The following is a 17935-nucleotide window of genomic DNA, read 5'->3' as shown; positions in this document are numbered from 1 at the left end:
GTGGGCTCTGCTAGTATGGGAACACAAACCCCGGTTTTACCGGGGCACCCTTTTTGACCATTCGACCTAGTGCATATTCGGATCCAGAGTGACCATTCCAAACTAGGACAGGTTGCTTACCCGTTTATAGGTTTTTTTGAAACCGCTGCGTGTGTAGTGAAACCCTAGCTCCTGACAAAATAGGATAGGGAAACCCTACCCCAACATAGGGGCGTTTTGGCTCTCACTTGCTTGTTATGTGCTTTTAGAGTGCGTCTCTATAGGAATGCATGAATCAGTCTACAAGTTTGGGCATCAGGCCTGCGGGCATCAGTATCTGGGAATCAGTTTTACCCGAGGGTATCAGATTTGAGGCAGAATTTTGGGGGTAGAATTCAGTAGAGAGCACACTCATTCAACTAGGCTCATATCTGTTCAGGTGAAATCAGGCTGAGATGTTGCATGTTTTCCCTTTTGCTAGGGTAGTCTTGGAACCATAGCTTCAGAAGGCTCCGATATCCCCCGGGTACATTGGATCCGTGTTGATAGACTTTGTCAAGTCAGAAATTCAGTTCAAGGGCAAATCAGTGTTCCTTCGTTGAGGTAAGGCAAAGGAGGGCCAGATAGGGTTCATTTTGTTCATCTGATCCGACAGTCACCAGTCACATCATCAGCAGACCCGTGATGGCACAGGGTTCGGAAGAATTTGTGGCCATGATAGCAGCGTTAAATCAGGGAACTGCAATGCAGGATAAGACCAGTGCTGAAACGCAACGCCCATCTGGGGCATCTGTTTCGTATCCAGCTTCGGGACCCCAGCCAAACTTGGACCCACTTCTACCAGCTGAAGATTTGCAGGGTCCAGATCCCCGAGAAAGGTTGACTCAAGCTCGAGTTTCCACAACCCTGGTGCAGCCTACTGAGAGACTTCATCTCTCTGATGCTAACGAATTCAATCCGACTGCAGTGAAAATTGTGGACCTTGAGAAGCAATTCAAAAGGGCGCAGGGCCTTAACTCCATTCACGACATTGAGGATTGGTCCGCCGAGGTTGCCGTAAGGCTCCCGGTCGAGAGTACCAATGCTGGAGGTAGCACTATTTCCAAACCTGCTAAAGTCAACACAGAACAGAGTCGCCATAGCCGACCCTTTTGCCAAGGCCAGCCTACAAATAGCCAGCCCAGCCCGAGCTCAGGGCAGATTTTTCACCCCCTCCATATGAGCCTAACCAGCGCATTCAAAGTTCTGATGGAAAGAGGGCATCTCAAACCCCTTAATCCTCAACCTTTGCCAAATCCACTCCCTGCCAGACATAACCCTAGCAAATACTGTGTATATCATCAACAACGCGGCCATGGCACCGATGGTTGCTACCGCCTTCATCATGAGATCCAGAATCTCATTGACAACCAGACAATAGTTCCACCTCAAAACCCCAAGGACCAAGTACCTCATCCACATCTCAACCTCAGCCATACACTGCCACCCACCTACAACCCCAGTGTATACACCCCGACCCATATACTCACACCCGAGATATTTATCCGGGAAAGCATGGGCTTAAGCACGATGGATGCACTTGAACCCCAATCATCTCAAACCCGTGAGCCCACTACTTCTGAGTTGAAGAGAATGATCGAAGATCTTCAGAGAACTGTGACAGATTTGGCCTCCGGGACATTGGCTCCGTCATCAACCACATCATATACCAGGAAGTTCATGTCAAAAGGCTCCCTAATCTTGGAACAGGCTGTATATGAGGAATGCCAATCCCTTGGCAAAGTGGAGGCGAGTGGAAGGAACAAGATGGGGGCGGACATGGATCCCTATGAACATCTTCTGTTGGCTATTGAGGCTTTGAAAGCTGAGTGACTGAACAAAGAGCAAGTGCTCGCAGTTGTTGCAAAAACTGTGGACGACATTTTCGCCACTCAAGTTGGGGGCAGTTTGAATCAAGGGGCAAGCCGGGAGAAGGGTCGTTGCATCAGAAGCGTTCCTTTCAGCTATAATCTTGCACTCGGAAGAGATCAACAAACCAGGCCAGCACCTACTAATCCCTCTGCTGGTGTGTCCAACAAAAATCCACAAACCTTGAAGTACCAATCTCGAGGTCGGAGGGTCTTCCATGCCCTCTATATGCCTTTGTCCAAAGCCCTCCAAATCCTTATTGGACAAGGCCATCTCAAACCCCTTGAGCCTCGGCCTCTCCCGAACCCTCTTCCGGCTACACATGATGCTACCCAGTACTGCGCGTACCATCAGCAAACTGGCCATACTACCGATGACTGCTTTCGTCTGTGCCATGATGTACAAGATCTGTTTGACAACGGGGTCATCCCAGCACCAGGTCCTACAAAGTCTATTGGCACTTGATCAGTGAACGTGCAGAGGATAATGTGATGTGATCGAGGGATGAACCACCTGCGGGCAGTGCTCAGTTTACTCCAGATATGGTGGATGGCATGCACTGTTTTGAGCATTTGCGAATACTAGCTTTTGTGCTTTCTGACTTGGGTATTGGGTCAGTCTTGTTGTTTTGTTTTTGAGTCTGTCTTTTGTTTTGAGTCAGTCTCTTTTGTTTTGGGTTTGTCTTGTTGTATCGACTCAGTCCTGTTGTATAGGAGTCGGGTGATCCCGGGGGCGTTACCTCGGATATCACTATTTTGTTTTGTGTCTGTCTTTTCACTTCCTTTTGAGTATGTTTCTGCCAGGGAGCCAGTAACGCCAGAAGATTTGAATGAAACAGCAGTGGTTTTTCATGCTTTTGTGCTTGCTTCTGCCGTGTGCCAATTGTACCAGAAATTTCAAATGAGATGGCAGTATTTGACTGGAAGTTGTGTCTTTTCTGTGCCTTGAATTCGTTGCATCGACCTAAGTTTTCCAAAACATTTTTCGAAACGTTGTGATAAAAAACGAAGAGGAAGGAATTTCTCGGGTTTGGTAAAATTTGATCAATTGAGAGAAAGAGAGGCGTGCTAAGCCCTTAATGATTGAAATCATGCTTGTTAATGTGAGTACTGGGAAGGATCCTGGCTTGATCCAGATTGGTTCTACACTGTCTTCAACGCGAGCGACTGGTCACTTTCTTAAAAGATTTCAAAAAATGTTTTGCGCGGTCCTGCGAAGACTTGTGTGGAATCGCTCCTGAGATTGTGCAGCCGAGGATCGCTCTCAGCCTCAGGACTCAGCCCCTTGCTTTCAAACCTTGAACTTGCATTCAGAATGTTCAATGGTCAACCATAATGTGGGGCCTGCGTGGCCAGATTCAAAGCAGCCCTTGAACAAGAGGCAAGGAAGTCAGATCAAGAAGACCAGATGTCATCAAAAGAAGCTTGCGAAGCTAGGTCAGAAGCACCCTTCGAACTAGGGGCAAAAAAAAATGTCAGACAGCTCGAAGAGCCAAAGGCGGATCATTCCGCAAGTTGATGAAGATCGGCAAGAATGCCAAATCCCAGAAGGGAGGAAAGAAGAAAGTATTGCTGAAGGACAGCTGAGTTCCTATCCACAACAGTAGGGGCAAATTCAGCCCCCATTGGATGGACTTCTACTTCATCAGCAAATAACAGCCATTCTCCTGGATTCAGACGACTTCAGGATCTCAAAACCATTGGACATGGCAAAGCTTCACTTTTACCCTTTGAGAGGCTCGCTGGGCCGAAAATCCGGAAGGGCGGCCCAGGCAAAAGTTAGAGGAAGAAAAAAAAAAGAAGAAAAATGAAGAAAAATGCAAAGAAAAGAACAAAAAAAAAAAAAAAAGAAAATCAAAAAAGAAAAGAAAAACAAAGCTCGCAAGGTCGAAACCAGCAACTGGCGTCTTGGCAAAAGTTAGAGCATAAAAAGGAGAGGTTAAATACCCGAGTGTACCTTAACCCCGAACTACGTAAGGCTTGATTCCCATCTTTGGGATACGTAGGCAACTTCATTCTGAAGTCCAACCGTAAAACAATTCGATTGTGTCCATGCGATGGTTCTGGTCATCTTTGTCTTCTCTGTATCTGAGGATTTGGTTGTGTTCGTCACTCTGAGGACTGCCTACAATGCGCTGCGGTGCCATCCAAACAAGGGGCAACTTTCCGTTGCCATTCAATGCGTCGCGGTGCCGTTCAAACAAGGGGCAACTTTCCGTTGCCATGCAGTTCCCCTCAAGCAAAGGGCAATTTTCCTTCGAATCTGAAGTTGTGCATCTCAAGAGCGGGTTCCGTGCTCGTTGAGCAGTGGCCGTTTGCAAAAATAGTTTTTGAGAATTTTTAATGAAGTTGACTAATTTTCTCTCAAAATTATTCCATTTTTCCAAAACTGGACCATTTCTTGGACCCCAAAAAGGGAAAATTTTCAGTGCTCACAGCCTAACTTGCATGATTTCAAATCAGAAAATCGAACAAGCGCATTAATCTAACTCTCGTTTTGATCAAAATTGTTTTAGAAAGCCAAAACAAAAAAATGGTCAAATTGATGAACTAGGGGCACAGTTGAGTCAGGCTTCCTGTCTTTTCCTCGTTCTCAATGCATTTGCTAGAAAGGGCACTCTACTTGCCAGAAAGGGCATCGTATTCGCCAGAAGAGGGCACAACTGAAGTTAGCAGAAAAGGGCTGAAAGCTCTCAACATCCTCCAAGCAGCAAGGTATCAAGCCAAGTGCAAAGCACGAACTGGAATGATCTGATCACGTCCAAACTCCCCGGTGGAGCATCATCAACCAATGTCAATTACAGATCTGCTGCACATCCAGCCGCATCATAACCCCTCTGTGGGAGAAACTCACTGTTGTGAACAAGAAGAAGAATCTATCGGAATGCTAGGGGCAAGAGCCTGCAACTTTCTGTTTGTCCATCAACCACCCAGGGGAGGGATAAAAAATGAGAGATTGAAGAATAGAGAGATGTGCGCTGAGAGAAAAAGTGAGGAAAGGGCTTTTCAGAAAAACAGAGCCTGAGGGCCGAGTGATGTGAGAGACACAAATGAGAAAGGGTGGGAAACAATATCCGGAGAAACTGGCTCCTCGCGATTTGAGAGGTCTGTCGTCTTTGTGATACGTCTGTGTGTCGTGTCTTTTGTTTTGTTTGTCTCGATTCTTGCTTTGAGTCGTCCCGAGCGTGTCTCGTTGTGTTTAGGTTGTTTACCTTTTTGTCTTTCATTGTTGAGTCTTTTTCGCTGTGTTCAGTCGTAGGCTCAATACTCGGTTAATAACTCATTTCTTAATTCCAAAAATAAAATCGTTTTGTGCTCAGAGTGCTGTGCCATTCTTCATGATTGTGCAAAACAAGATTCGTTCTTTCATAAAACCGCACGGTTCAACCCAAGTCATGTGAGAATAGTAAAATCAGGATCTATCTGAAGCTATATAGGTTCCAAGCTGCGAAGCAAAAGAAAAGAGGGAAAATTGGAGCATTTGAGTTTGTTTCAGTTTCCGTGATTATACTCTCTGTTATTATACACCAGATGTACCTCTTCAGGCCTTGTCAATGCTCCGAAGTATGAGTGTGCCTCTACTCCCAGGCTCAAGCCTACTTTAATGCCAGAATGGAAATCGAAGTGCTCCCTCAGAAAACCATCCCCTGCCAAATGCATCTTGACTGTGTTTGCAATGAGTTCCTAGGAGACCAACTGCGACGGTGGAAACTAGAGTTCGGACGGCTATTGCCTAGAACGCAAAGGTTCGGAATTTCTGAAACTAAAGTCTGGTTTAAATACCTAGGGGTCTATCCTCGGCTTGAAATCTGTATGGCAGCCCCATAGATTGAGATAGCATGTGAATGCGCCTCGATTCTGGATACTGAATCAACCTAGTCTGTCACCCCATTGGAGAATAGGGAAAGTTGTGAACATGGCCAGGAAGGAAAGGTAGTAGCTGCGGTTTGGAAGTACAATCAAGAAAGTGCAAGAAGAACCCACTCTTTTCAGCTCAAAATGTTTCTGCGGAATTTTCAACTCATGTCTTCGATGTGTAGCTCATCGTCAATCGGCATGGACGAGGTGTATCCTTTTTGGAATGTATCGTGACCCCTCCGAGAGGTAAATCGGAGGTTGCATTTGGAATTTGGTCTACTTAAGGCTTGTATTCCCTTAGTCGGTATTTTTGTTTCAAACGGGTGTTGTCACGCGTGTTCCACTGGCATTGTTATGCTCATTCGTTGCATTGTTCTGCACATCTATCTAGCATTGTTATGCTCATTCGTTGCATTGTTATGCACATCTATCTAGCATTGTTATGCTCATTCGTTGCACTGTTATGCACATTTATCTAGCATTGTTATGCTCATTACTTGCATTGTTATGCACATCTATCTAGCATTGTTATGCTCATTACTTGTATTGTTATGTACACTTCACCTGCATCGTTATGCACCTTTTCACTTGCAATTGTTGTCTTTTCTCCTCTCGCATGCTGTGCGTTAGGACATCTTCGGTTTCGAACATTCGGACGAGTTCCGGTGTTCATTCATACCTTTCCTCTCTTGCGTGTGATATGCTGAGAGGTTTTCTCTTGCGTGTGATACGCTGAGAAATTTACCTTTTCTCTCTTGCATGTGATATGCTGAGAGGTTTTCTCTTGCGTGTGATATGCTGAGAAATTTACCTTTTCTCTCTTGCATGTGATATGCTGAGAGGTTTTCTCTTGCGTGTGATACGCTGAGAAATTTATCTTTCCTCCCTCGCATGTGATATGCTGAGAGGTTTTCTCTTGCGTGTGATACGCTGAGAAATTTACCTTTTCTCTCTTGCATGTGATATGCTGAGAGGTTTTCTCTTGCGTGTGATGCGCTGAGAAATTTCCCTTTTCTCTCTTTCATGTGATATGCTGAGAGGTTTTCTCTTGCGTGTGATACGTTGAGAAATTTATCTTTCCTCTCTTGCATGTGATATGCTGAGAGGTTTTCTCTTGCGTGTGATACGCTGAGAAATTTGCCTTTTCTCTCTTGCAGGTGATATGCTGAGAGGTTTTCTCTTGAGTGTGATTACGCTGAGAAACTTGCCTTTCCTCTATTACGTGTGATATGCTGAGAGGTTTTCTCTTGCGTGTGATACGCTGAAGAATTTGCCTTTCTTCTCTTGCGTGTGATACGCTGAGAGGTTTACCTTCTTCCTCTCCTATGTGTGATACGCAGAGAGATGTTGTGTGTAAGACTCCAGGTATTCTCAGTAGTCGCTTTTAGTCTTCTCCGCGTGAGACGCAGTGAGAATTGCATAATTTTCTTACATCCTTTCTGCATGAAATGTAGTTAGATTTGTATTCACTTTCTTAAAACTGTTGCATGGTATGCTTCATTACAGTTTTCTTTGCATGATCATAAGTTATGTTCAGCTTCTTGCATTGGCAGTTGCATTTTGCCCCTGCCTGCGGGCACATCCGTGTTATTTTGTATGTTTGTCTATGTCTTCGGCCTTGTCAAAAATGGGACGTCTCTGGGCTTTGACATTCACTCCCGTCACTTATGACTTTCGAGTTCTGTAAAAGAGTGGCAACTGTAGACACCCCATTTTTGACCGACCTTGAGACTCAGACGTCACCAGTTGAGCGCTCGGTGATATTGCATATTGTGCTCTTTTAGAAGTTTCAAAGTCTTGGCTGCAAGCCTTGCCTCCGGACTTCCGGACTCTTCTGTGCTTTGCCTCGGTTTGCGAACCAGGCTCCGTTTTCTCTGTTTTCTCTCCCGGAAGGGAGGGAGAGGTCTCGTAGATCATCTCTCAGTGGCCGTAGGCTACGTTTCGTGGTCGTAGGCCGTTTTGCCCGTTTGGAGTCCGGTTTCCGATTTTTCGGAGCCGTTAGCCGTGTGCCTCGGTTCGGGACCGCTTAACCACCTCTGTTTGCTCCAGTTTTTGGCATGCATCTTAGTTACTCCCTTTTGAGGGACACTGCGGTCCGAGAGACCAACTTCGTGGTCGGACACCACTTCCGGTGCCTAACAGCCCACTTTCAGGGCCCCGAACTGCGTCTTTTGGCTCCCGAACCTTCATTCTGCATTTTTGGGCTCCGACCCGAACTTGAGATAGTCATATTTTGAGGTCCTTTTTATGTTTGATTAAGGACCTTGTACTGTTTGAGATCTCCTACTGCCACTTGCTTCTTTACCCCTCTTTTAGGCCTTTTCTTGCATGATAGTTTAGGCCTACTTGTATTTATTTTCGTGGCTTGTTATAAACTACAAAGTGTCTTATTTTGAGCCCCTCTTAAACCTTGTTGAAGGGCTCTCTTCGATTTGATATCTCCTACTATCATTTGCCCCTTTATCTCCCTTTTAGGCCAATTTTAGGGGGAAATTTGAATTTCATTTCCCCCCCATTTTCCCCCCTCTTTTCCACCCTCTTGTGTCTAAATAACAGACCCCCCACCTGTGTTTTAGGGGTTAGAAAATTTTGGTTTGGAGCTCTCACATTAAATCTCTCTCTCTCTCTACTCTAAGCCTTAAAAAACCATTTGATTCTTACACCATTTCCTCACCATCACCTAGCACCACACCACCGCTCCATTCCAGCAGCTTGGAGGGTCTTCTCAGAGCTTAGTAGGCAGCATTTCTTGGTCCAAAAGGCTGTCAAAGAGTAGTCTTCAAGGGTAAGTCATCTTCTCCCCTTTTTGACCCTTTTCTTGGTTCATACTCTAGCTCCTTGTGCTTACTTTTTTGAACTCCAATCCTAACTGAAAATAGTGTTTTTTTGAGCTCTATTTCATGTTTGTTTAAGGGCCTCTCACTGTTTGAGGCTTCCTTGTGGCACTTGCTTCTTTACCTTTCTTTTATGCCATCTCCTTGCATAGTATTTTAGGCCTATGTATAAACTGTTTTGAGCTCTGTCATAAACTGAAAAGTGGCTTATTTTGAGCCCTTCTTCAACATTGTTGAAGGGGTCATCACTGTTTGAGGCTTCCATTTTCCACTTGCCTTTGTATCTCTCTTTTAGCTCCATTTTTGCATGATTTGTTATCCTCTTATGATTCTGTTTTTGGGCTCTGGTCCGAACTATAAATGGCCTTATTTTGACCCCCTCTTCATGATTGATCAAGTGTATTTTACTGTTTGAGGCTCCTTTTTACACTTTGTGTTTAAACCACTTTTTAGGCCTTATTTTGTATGGTATTTTAAGCTTACTTATTCACTGTTTTGGTCTTGGTTGTAAACTGTAAAGTGCTTCATTTTGATCCCCTCTTCAACTTTGTTGAAGGGCTCTTAGCCATTTAGGGCCAGCAGCTTCCACTTGCTTCATTACCTCTCTTACGGGGCCATTTTTGCATGCTAGCTTAGCTCCATTTGTGTTCATTGTTTGGCCTTTCTTAAAACTGTAAACATGATTTTTTTGGGACTTCCTTGAATCTGTATTCACACTTCATGTTCAAATAGTGCATGTTTTGTATAGCTATAGGTCATTGCCCATGCCTAATTTTGCATTTCGGGTCTCATTCCATGCATCGGGTGCCATGTTTCTATGATTCGGGGCTGTTTTGGGTCATATTTTAGCACTGATATTTGCATGCTAGTATGCCATATTCCATGCCTCTCCATGTGTTGTTAGAGTGGCATTTGTGCCTTAGGATCGGCCCTCGGTTTGCGTGCATGTGTGCACGCATTCCGAGTTGTCTCATTTTCATCTCATGGCTACCGATGTGAGTGTGGCTAAGGTCCACTCATGTTGGTGTAAGTCCATTACGCATTGTTTATGCTAGGTTGTATGTTAGCGCATTGTGTATGCCATGTTACCTCGTGCATCGTGTAGGCCATTTCATAGCATTGTGCATGCTAGGTTGTATATTAGTTGCATTCATGCATGTCATGCATATCGCATTGTGCTTGGGATAGGAGTTAGCCCGAGCACGGGAAACGAGGGATGTTTCGTACTTCGAGTGACGGAACGTGTCTCAATTCCCAGTCACCGACACTCCGGATTATCCACGATGGAGTTTAGGTTTTGTTGTGTTTATATGTGCATTCATTCTATATTGAGTTTCACAATTTGACTCCTCGGCCATCATGCATTGAGATACGTGATTGGTGGCACGAGGATCGAGGCATGCATACATGGGTGAAAATACATTGCCATGCCCTTTTCCTGCTCTCTGTTGCAGAAAATCAAGAATCAGCAGTCTTCCAGGGCTTGGCGCGCTTTCCAAAAATTATTGCAAAACAGAGGCTAATTGGGGCATCGCCGTGGATTTCCGCGCAAGGCAACCTGAGCAGGCATCATTCATCATCCGGGGCGGAGTCAAGGCAGTCCCTGACTTGCATGCCAGTTTATTGTTTTCCTAGTTTAATTGGTTAATTAATTAGGATTTTTGTACATATTTGGACTGTATTATTTATTCGGACTGTATTATTTGGACTGTAATATTTATTCGGGACTGTATTATTCTTTTGGACCCTCTACGCGAGGGCAATGTTGTAAATAAGTGTGCGTGTGTGTGATGTATGTCTTCCAACCCCACGTCTTTCTCCCTTTTATTTACCCGCTTATGATGGTTAGATTAGGGCATGTTTTAATTAGCATACAGTATGATAGCATGTTTGCATTCATTCATTTGTTTTGCATGCACCGGGCTCGGCGCATCATACTAACTGCATTGTATTTTCAATTCCAAGTTGAATACATGCTAGCTGTAGCATTCCATATGCCATGTTTAGAATAGCCGAGCCTGCTATAGTCGCATCTTGCATGTGTTGCATTAGGCATTTCTGTATAATTAGGATCATGCATGGATTTCTAATTAACTTCTGTTTTGGCTTGGAGTACTCGGTAAGTTTTATGCTTTAGCATCCTTGCATGCGTGTGAGTGACTGCCATGAATAGCATGCTTAGCATGAGGCTATGTGCTTATGTGATATATCTGCCTGAATGCCTGTGGGTGAAGGTTGGGTTATTTGGATTGGAACAATTCATCAAATTTGTGTTTTAAGCCCACTAGATAGTGGCAAAATCATGTTTTCTAAGCCCACCCGAGGGTGGCAAATCCATGTCTTAGCCTACTTGCGGGTAGCACCATCAAACCGTTTTCAAACAAACAAACATGAAATGTTTTGTTCCAATTCAGGCGACCCAGTCTATACTTGTATGCTGTGCGCATCACATAGTAAATCTAGGCTAATAACCGGAATAAGAACACACAATGTTTTCAAAACTTGATATCATGGTTAGTAGAGGCCGATCTTTGATCGGGCGAGCGGGGGTGCTCACGGAGTGACCTTCCCCAATCGTACCCAAGTTCCCGAGCCGAGGCAACTTTGGTGATGACGGACACGTGGCCTTAGGCAAACGAGTCAGGGTTTCCTAAATTTTTCAAAATAAAATATTTAGGTGGCGACTCTGTATCTGGCAAAGCAGTCCATGTTTGGCACTTCTTTCAAAATCTGTTTTCTCAAAACAATTTGCCGGATTTGGACTCTTTGGTTCAGATTAAGAACCGTGACAATTTGAGAGTCCTGAGCTGTAGTGAGCCCAATATCGAACGGAACGGGGGGGGGGGGGGGGGACTCATCCCTCCCGGGGCGTTCGGGGACGTCTACAGTTAGTTTAGGGCATATTTCGATTAGCATACCTTATGATTTGCATGTTTGCATCATTCATTTGTATTGCATGCACCGGGCTTGGCGCATCATTCAAACGGCATTGTGTTTCAATACCTATTTGAATACGTGTATCAAATTGTTGCATTGATATGTCATGTTAGATAGCCGAGCCTATTTAGTTGCATTTTTGCATGTGTTGCATTAGGCATCTTAACATAGTTAGGATCATGCATGATTTCTAACTAGCTTTTGTTTTGGCTCAGAGTACACTGTAAGTGTTTATGCTTTCGCATCCTTGCATGAGTGTGAGTGTTGCCATGAAAGCATGCTTGCCATGAGGCTATTTGCTTAAGTGATTAACTGCATGAATGCTTGTGGGTGAAGGCTTGATTGCCTGAATTGGAACAACTCGATGATTGTGAGTTTTAAGCCCACTTTGCGGAGTGACAAAATCATGTTTTTTTAAGTCCACCTGAGAGTGGCAAATCCGCGCTTTAGCCTACTTGCAAGTAGCACTTTTAAACCATTTTCAAAAACAAACAAGAGTTGTTTTATTCCAATTCTCATGATTGAGTCTATACTTGTATGCTGTGCGCATCACATAGTAAAGTTAGCTAATAACCGGAATAAGAATACATGTGTTGATAAAACAACATATCATGCTTAGTAGAGGCCGATCTTTGATCGGGCAAGTGGGGGTGCTCATTTCAAGACCTTCCCCTCTCGTACCCAAGTTCCCGAGTCGAGGCAACTTTGGTGATGACAGACACGTGGCCTTTGACACGAGTCAGGGTTTCCTAAATTTTCCAAAAATAAAATATTTAGGTGGCGACTTTGTAATCTGGAAAAGCAATCCATGTTTGGCGCTTTTTGATTAAAATCAATGTTCCAAAATGATTTTTCGGATTGGACTCTTTGGTGTTTATTAGTCTCAAATTGCGCTTTGTGAGATTAGATTCAGAACCGTGACAGGAGTCTGAACTGTAGGATGACCAACTCGAGCCCACTCTGAAAGGGGGGCGCGAAGATAGTCGAGTGCTACACGATCCGATGTTGGAACCTGATTATGCATGTTTTTTGCTTAGGAGCACAAGAAATGTGCCCTACGCTCGAAGAATTTGAAGCTCTGTTGGAGTCCCAGCATGATGAGAAAATTATGCACCAGCCTCGTTTTGGCTATGCACGGGCACTTGGACGAATGTGTGGGCTCACTTTATACAAGGCTCAATCCTTGGATCATGATGGGGTAGCCTGATTCATTGGTTTTCCGATATTGGAGACAGAGGCAACCTTCTCTGGTGAGGTTATCGTCAACATACCCTCTGTCTATGCTTTCTTGCACACTTCCTTCTTGCCCCTATTTATGGTGAAGCTAGCATTAGGTTGATCGAAGTGGACCAATGCGTCAAGAAGGGTAAGAGTTGCATGGGTTTAGCATTAGCAAAGACTTTGATGGGTTTGGACACTTTCCATAGGCGAGAGACCACTCGGTTTATAGGGAGTCCACTGCTTCTCCAGGTATTGTTTCCCACCTTTCTTGTTTATGATACTCACATCACTCGGCACTCATTCTCTATTTTTCCTCGATGCCATTTTCTTCATTTTCTCTCAACGCACATCTCTATATTCTTTAATCTCTCTTATTTTATCCATTCCCAGGTGTGGTTGATGCTGAAAGTAGTGGATCCTTGTCCCGAGTATTCAGCCAAAGCCTACTTCTTTCGCCAGCGGCTAGTTGACTTCTCTTTAAAGGGATTGTGGTGCGACTAGATGTGGAGTAGATATGTGGCTAACATCGCTTGCCATTGCCCTTGGCTTAATGTGGTAGCGATGGGCTACAGCATGTCCCGACAGCCGGGTATAGAGTTGATTGGCCTCATGCACTATGTGTTCTATTTTTCATTCCGATTCAGACGCCATTTTGGACATGATTAGACCTGTCTGAAGGAAAGGGTGGAACACTCGGCTCTATTTCCCATTCATGGTTCGTACTTGCCTCGATACCTCATTGCTTGGAGGATGAGAGAACTTCTGGCCCCTTCTCGTAGCTTCAGCTACGCCCTTTCTGGCAAATGCCTGGCTTGGCTTGAAGACGAGGCATAGGTTGGGCCGTCTTTGGATGCAGAGACCTCCACGAGTGCGAGCAGAAGACATAGGACCACCTGACTTATCTATGCCCCTAATTTATCTCTTTGTCTTTTATTTTCATATTTTTATGATGTAAAGTAACTTTGATTTAATCAAAGAGTTGGAGAATGTACTTATGTTGAAATCAATGGAATTAAAGTTGCGAGCACTGAAAATCTTCCTTTTTTGGTCTAAATGGTCTGTGTTGTAAAAAGTAAATTTTTGAGAAAATCAATTTTATTAACACTTTCAAAACAATTTTTGGAAATAGTCACTGCCTGACACATACAAAATCGACCCCCTTAAGATGTACAACCCCAAATCAGAAGATCATACTGCCTACAACTGCATTCACCATCACTGCTTTCACTGTTTTATCTTGCAAATGACCTTTCTGCCAAATAGAGACAACACAACCAAGAGAACAAATGATGGAAAAAGATGGCCTGATCAAACAAATGAATAGGACAGTTGAGTTGGAGATGGTTATAGCCGAACTTCAGGATCAAGTTGCCTACATATCCCAAAGATGGGAATCATGCCTTTCGTAGTTCGGTTCGGGTTCACTCGAGTATTAACTCTCTCATTTTACGTTCTAACTTTTGCCGAAGCTGCCCTTTCGGGTTTTCAATCTTGCGAGCTCAGTTTTTGTTTGTTTCTCATTTTTCATGCTTTAACTTTTTCTTAGGTTACCCTTTCTGGTTTTTGGCCTAGCGAGCCTCTCAGGGATAGTATTTCTTTAACTTGTCTGTGTTGATTGGCTGTGAAAACTCTAGACCGTCTAAATCTATAAGGATAATCATTCCTCCTGACTCCAATTGGGTTTGAACTTGCCCCAGGGTCATAGATGGGGGCCGGTTATCCTTGAGCACCGTATCTCCTTCTTTTAGATTTCTGGATTTGACTTTCTTGTTGAAGGCCCTAGCGATTCTGTACTGATGCCCTTGGATGTGATATAACACCTTCAACCTCCTCTTGTCAAACAACATCAATTCTTTGAACCTGCTCTACTGCCAATCCACCTCTGTTATCTAACACTTGGCCAGAATTCTCAGCGATGACACTTCAATCTCAATTGGCAGAACAACTTCCATCCCATACACCAGAGAATAGGGAGCTGCCCCTATGGATGTCTGAATCGACGTTCTATTACCCCAAAGTGCAAATGGCAGTTTATCCGGCCAATCTTTATAAGTCTCAACCATCTTCTGCAGGATATTCTTAACATTCTTGTTAGTAGCCTTAATAGCTCCATTGGTTTGTGGTCTATAAGTTGATGACATATGAAAAGCCACGTTGTATTTCTTAAGCAAATCGACCACCTCTTTCTTGAAATGCGAGCCATTGTCCGAAAAGATCTCATTTGGCACCCCGTACCAACAGATGATGTTGTTATTGATGAACTTGGCCACATGCGTTGCTTTCAACACATAGTAAGACTGAGCTTCCACCCACTTAGTAAAATAGTCGAATGCCACTAAAATGTACTCATGTCAATTTGAACCCTTTGGCATGACTGCCCCAATGACGTCAATTCCCCAGATTGGGAAAGGTCATGGCAAAGTCATGTTGTAGAGCTTTGACGGCAGGATGTTCATTTGATTGGCATGAATTTGACAATTGTGGCATCGTTGAACAAAACTAATACAATCCTCCTCCATAGTTGACCAATAATAGCCTTGCCTGAGGATCATCCTAGCCAGCATCACACCATTCATGTGTGCTCTACACTCTCCTCCATGGATGGCCTTAATGAGACGTTTGGACTCTTCTTCTTCAACGCAGAGCATGTGCATTCCTAGATGACCTCTCTTATACAACTTATTTTTGCAGATAATGAATTGGACGGCTAGACGCCATATTCCTTGTTTATCCTTAGCATTTGTCCCTGGTGTATACATATCTTTCTCTAAAAAATTCCAAATGTCGTAATACCAGGGGTTTTTTTCTTGGACCTCATCTATTGCAGTTGTGGTCTCATAAGCAGGTGTATACCTCTGTTCAATGATGATTGGACTCCAAGCGGGATGTCTACCATGCAAGATAGAGTTGCTAATGCATCAGGGGACTGGTTGTTCTCTTTTAGCAGATGTGTAAATGTCAGCTTTTCAAACCTCGGAATGAGAATATCTAACGCCTGATGATAAACCTTTATATTCTCTTCCTTGAGCTTCCAATCTTCGTTGGCTTGAGAAACAACCAGGTTTGAGTCTCTAATGACTTCCAACCTTATTGCCCCTAGTTCTAGGGCAGCTTCCAATCCAACGATACATGTCTCATATACTGCTTCATTGTTAGAGAATCTGAATCGGAGTTTGAAAACTAAGGTCATGTAGGAGTCATCAGGTGCTATTAGCAACACACCTATCCCATAACCATACTGATTAGATGCTCCGTCAAAGTACATTGTCCATGTTTCCTCTTCTATTTGCAAAATGTCTTCATCTGGGAATAGATACTCTACTGCTTCATCTCGTTCTACTGGGTGGTCTGCCAGGAATTCTGCTATTGCCCTCCCTTTAACTGATTTGCGCGTGACATACTTGAGGTCAAACTAAGAGAGAAGAAGCAACCAACAAGCTAGCCTACTCATAAGTGCCAATTTCTCAAATAGATATTTGATGGGATCAAATCTCGAAACCAGAATTACAGAGTGAGCTAGCAAGTAGTGTCTCAACTTCCTTGGTGCCCATACCAAAGCTAAACAAGCTTTCTCGAGGGGAGTGTAGCGAGTCTCGTACTCCAGCATCTTCTTGCTCAGATAGTAGATGACCTTCTCCACCTTAGCTTCTAATTCTTGAGCTAACATGCACCCCATGGTCGAATCTGTTATGGAAAGGTACAAGATCAGTGGCTTCCCTGGTTCTGGTGGTGACAATACAGGTGGATTCAGAAGGTACTGCTTGACCTGCTCAAAGGCAAACTGACATCGATCATCCCATTGGAACTTTTTCCCTTTCTTCAAAATACCAAACAATGGTTCACAAGTCAAGGTTAATTTCGAGATAAATCGTCTTATGAAATGCACTTTACCTAGAAAGCTGTGTACCTCCTTTTCAATCCTCGTTGGTGGCATTTCTAGGATGGCCTTGATTTTTTGGGTGAGTCTACTTTAATTCTCCTATGCTTAATTAGAAATCTGTAGACACCCCATTTTTGACTGCCCTCAAGACTTGGACGTCACCGTTTGAACACTTAGTGATCATCCTTGTTTGTGTTCGTCTTGAGTTCCTGGAGGTCTCGGCTACGCGCCTTGCCTCAAGATCTCTGGACTCAATTGTTTTGTGTTTGGCTTTGCACCAAACACTTGTGTTTTTGCTCTTGAGGGCAGGGAATGGCTTGTTGCCGATCCCCACACTCCACTGGCCATGGCTTGAGGCCACCGGCCACTGGTTTGTTGCCATCGGCCAAATGTTTGGCTGACCGGCACTATTTGTAGTCGACCGGCCATCTATTTTGGTCAAATTGCATTTTTGGTCGGCCGACCATTGTGCATCTACTTTTGGCAGATATTTTGTGCCAGCTGTGATAGCTGGCACCCACTTTGCTCCCCTCCATACACGTGTATAGAGGGATCTCCCTCTTGACTAGCTTACTTGAGAAGCTTTGCAAGAGTAAGCTTCTATAAAGAGGAAGCCTCTCCTCCCTCTTCTAGGGTTAGAAAAAAGCTCCAGAGGTCTGGTTCTTTTTTAGGTTAGAAGTGTGCCTATTCTATCTCTATACTTTCCTCTCATTGTGTATAAGTGTGTGTTTGTGAATAGTTTTGCACATAAACACTTACCATTACACCTTCCCTTAATTGCTGAGGCTTTGGAGGGTTGATCTTGGACTTTTTGAGCTGGTTTTGATCCAAGAAGAGATCTGACCTTGTGATCTTGGAAGTGTTCTTCAAGGGTGAGTGTTCGTGCCTTTTGTTCCCCATTTTTGCATAGCCTTTTTGCCTATCTTGCAACTATTTTTTATAGCGATCTCGAATTTGTCTCCTTTATGTACAGTGTTCAGGTCTTAGGTTCCGTGGAGTTGGTGGTTGTATGTCCTATTGTCATCCTTTAAATTCCATATGTCTGAGTTCTAGGATGTGTTGGGCGCGTTTCGAACAGGTTGGTTGAACCTTAGTCCCTTTCCTTGTTGCCCAGAGTTTTGGTAGTACGCTCGAGCGAGTACCTTTGCGCTCGAGCGGAGTTGGATTTTTAGTTGTACGCTCGAGCGGACCATATCACGCTCGAGCGGAGTTTTCGCACTTCCAGTATCTGTGCCTCTGCAAAACTTCCGCAGATGTGTTTTTCACGCTCGAGCGGGTTTCCTCACGCTCGAGCGGATGTATTTTGTTCTTGTGTCTTG

At 44.1% G+C, this 17935-nt stretch overlaps 1 protein-coding gene across 1 annotated transcript; it reads right to left on the bottom strand.

Annotated features, from left to right (window-relative positions):
- Positions 1–13916: 13916 nt before the first annotated feature.
- Positions 13917–17516, bottom strand: LOC145802421 (uncharacterized). Its single transcript, XM_082895133.1, has 5 exons — positions 17376–17516; positions 16290–16553; positions 16000–16148; positions 15630–15897; positions 13917–13988 (listed from the first exon to the last, which is right to left on the bottom strand). The coding sequence occupies exons 1-5, from the start codon at positions 17514–17516 to the stop codon at positions 13917–13919; spliced, it is 894 nt and encodes a 297-aa protein (XP_082751259.1).
- Between the last annotated feature and the right edge of the window lie 419 nt (positions 17517–17935).

This window comes from Camellia sinensis, chromosome 11 (genome assembly GCF_055761805.1).
Source record: "Camellia sinensis isolate YWXY chromosome 11, ASM5576180v1, whole genome shotgun sequence".
NCBI lineage: Eukaryota > Viridiplantae > Streptophyta > Magnoliopsida > Ericales > Theaceae > Camellia > Camellia sinensis.
The sequence above is the reverse complement of the archived record's forward strand: the minus strand, read 5'-3'. Positions and strand labels throughout refer to the sequence as shown.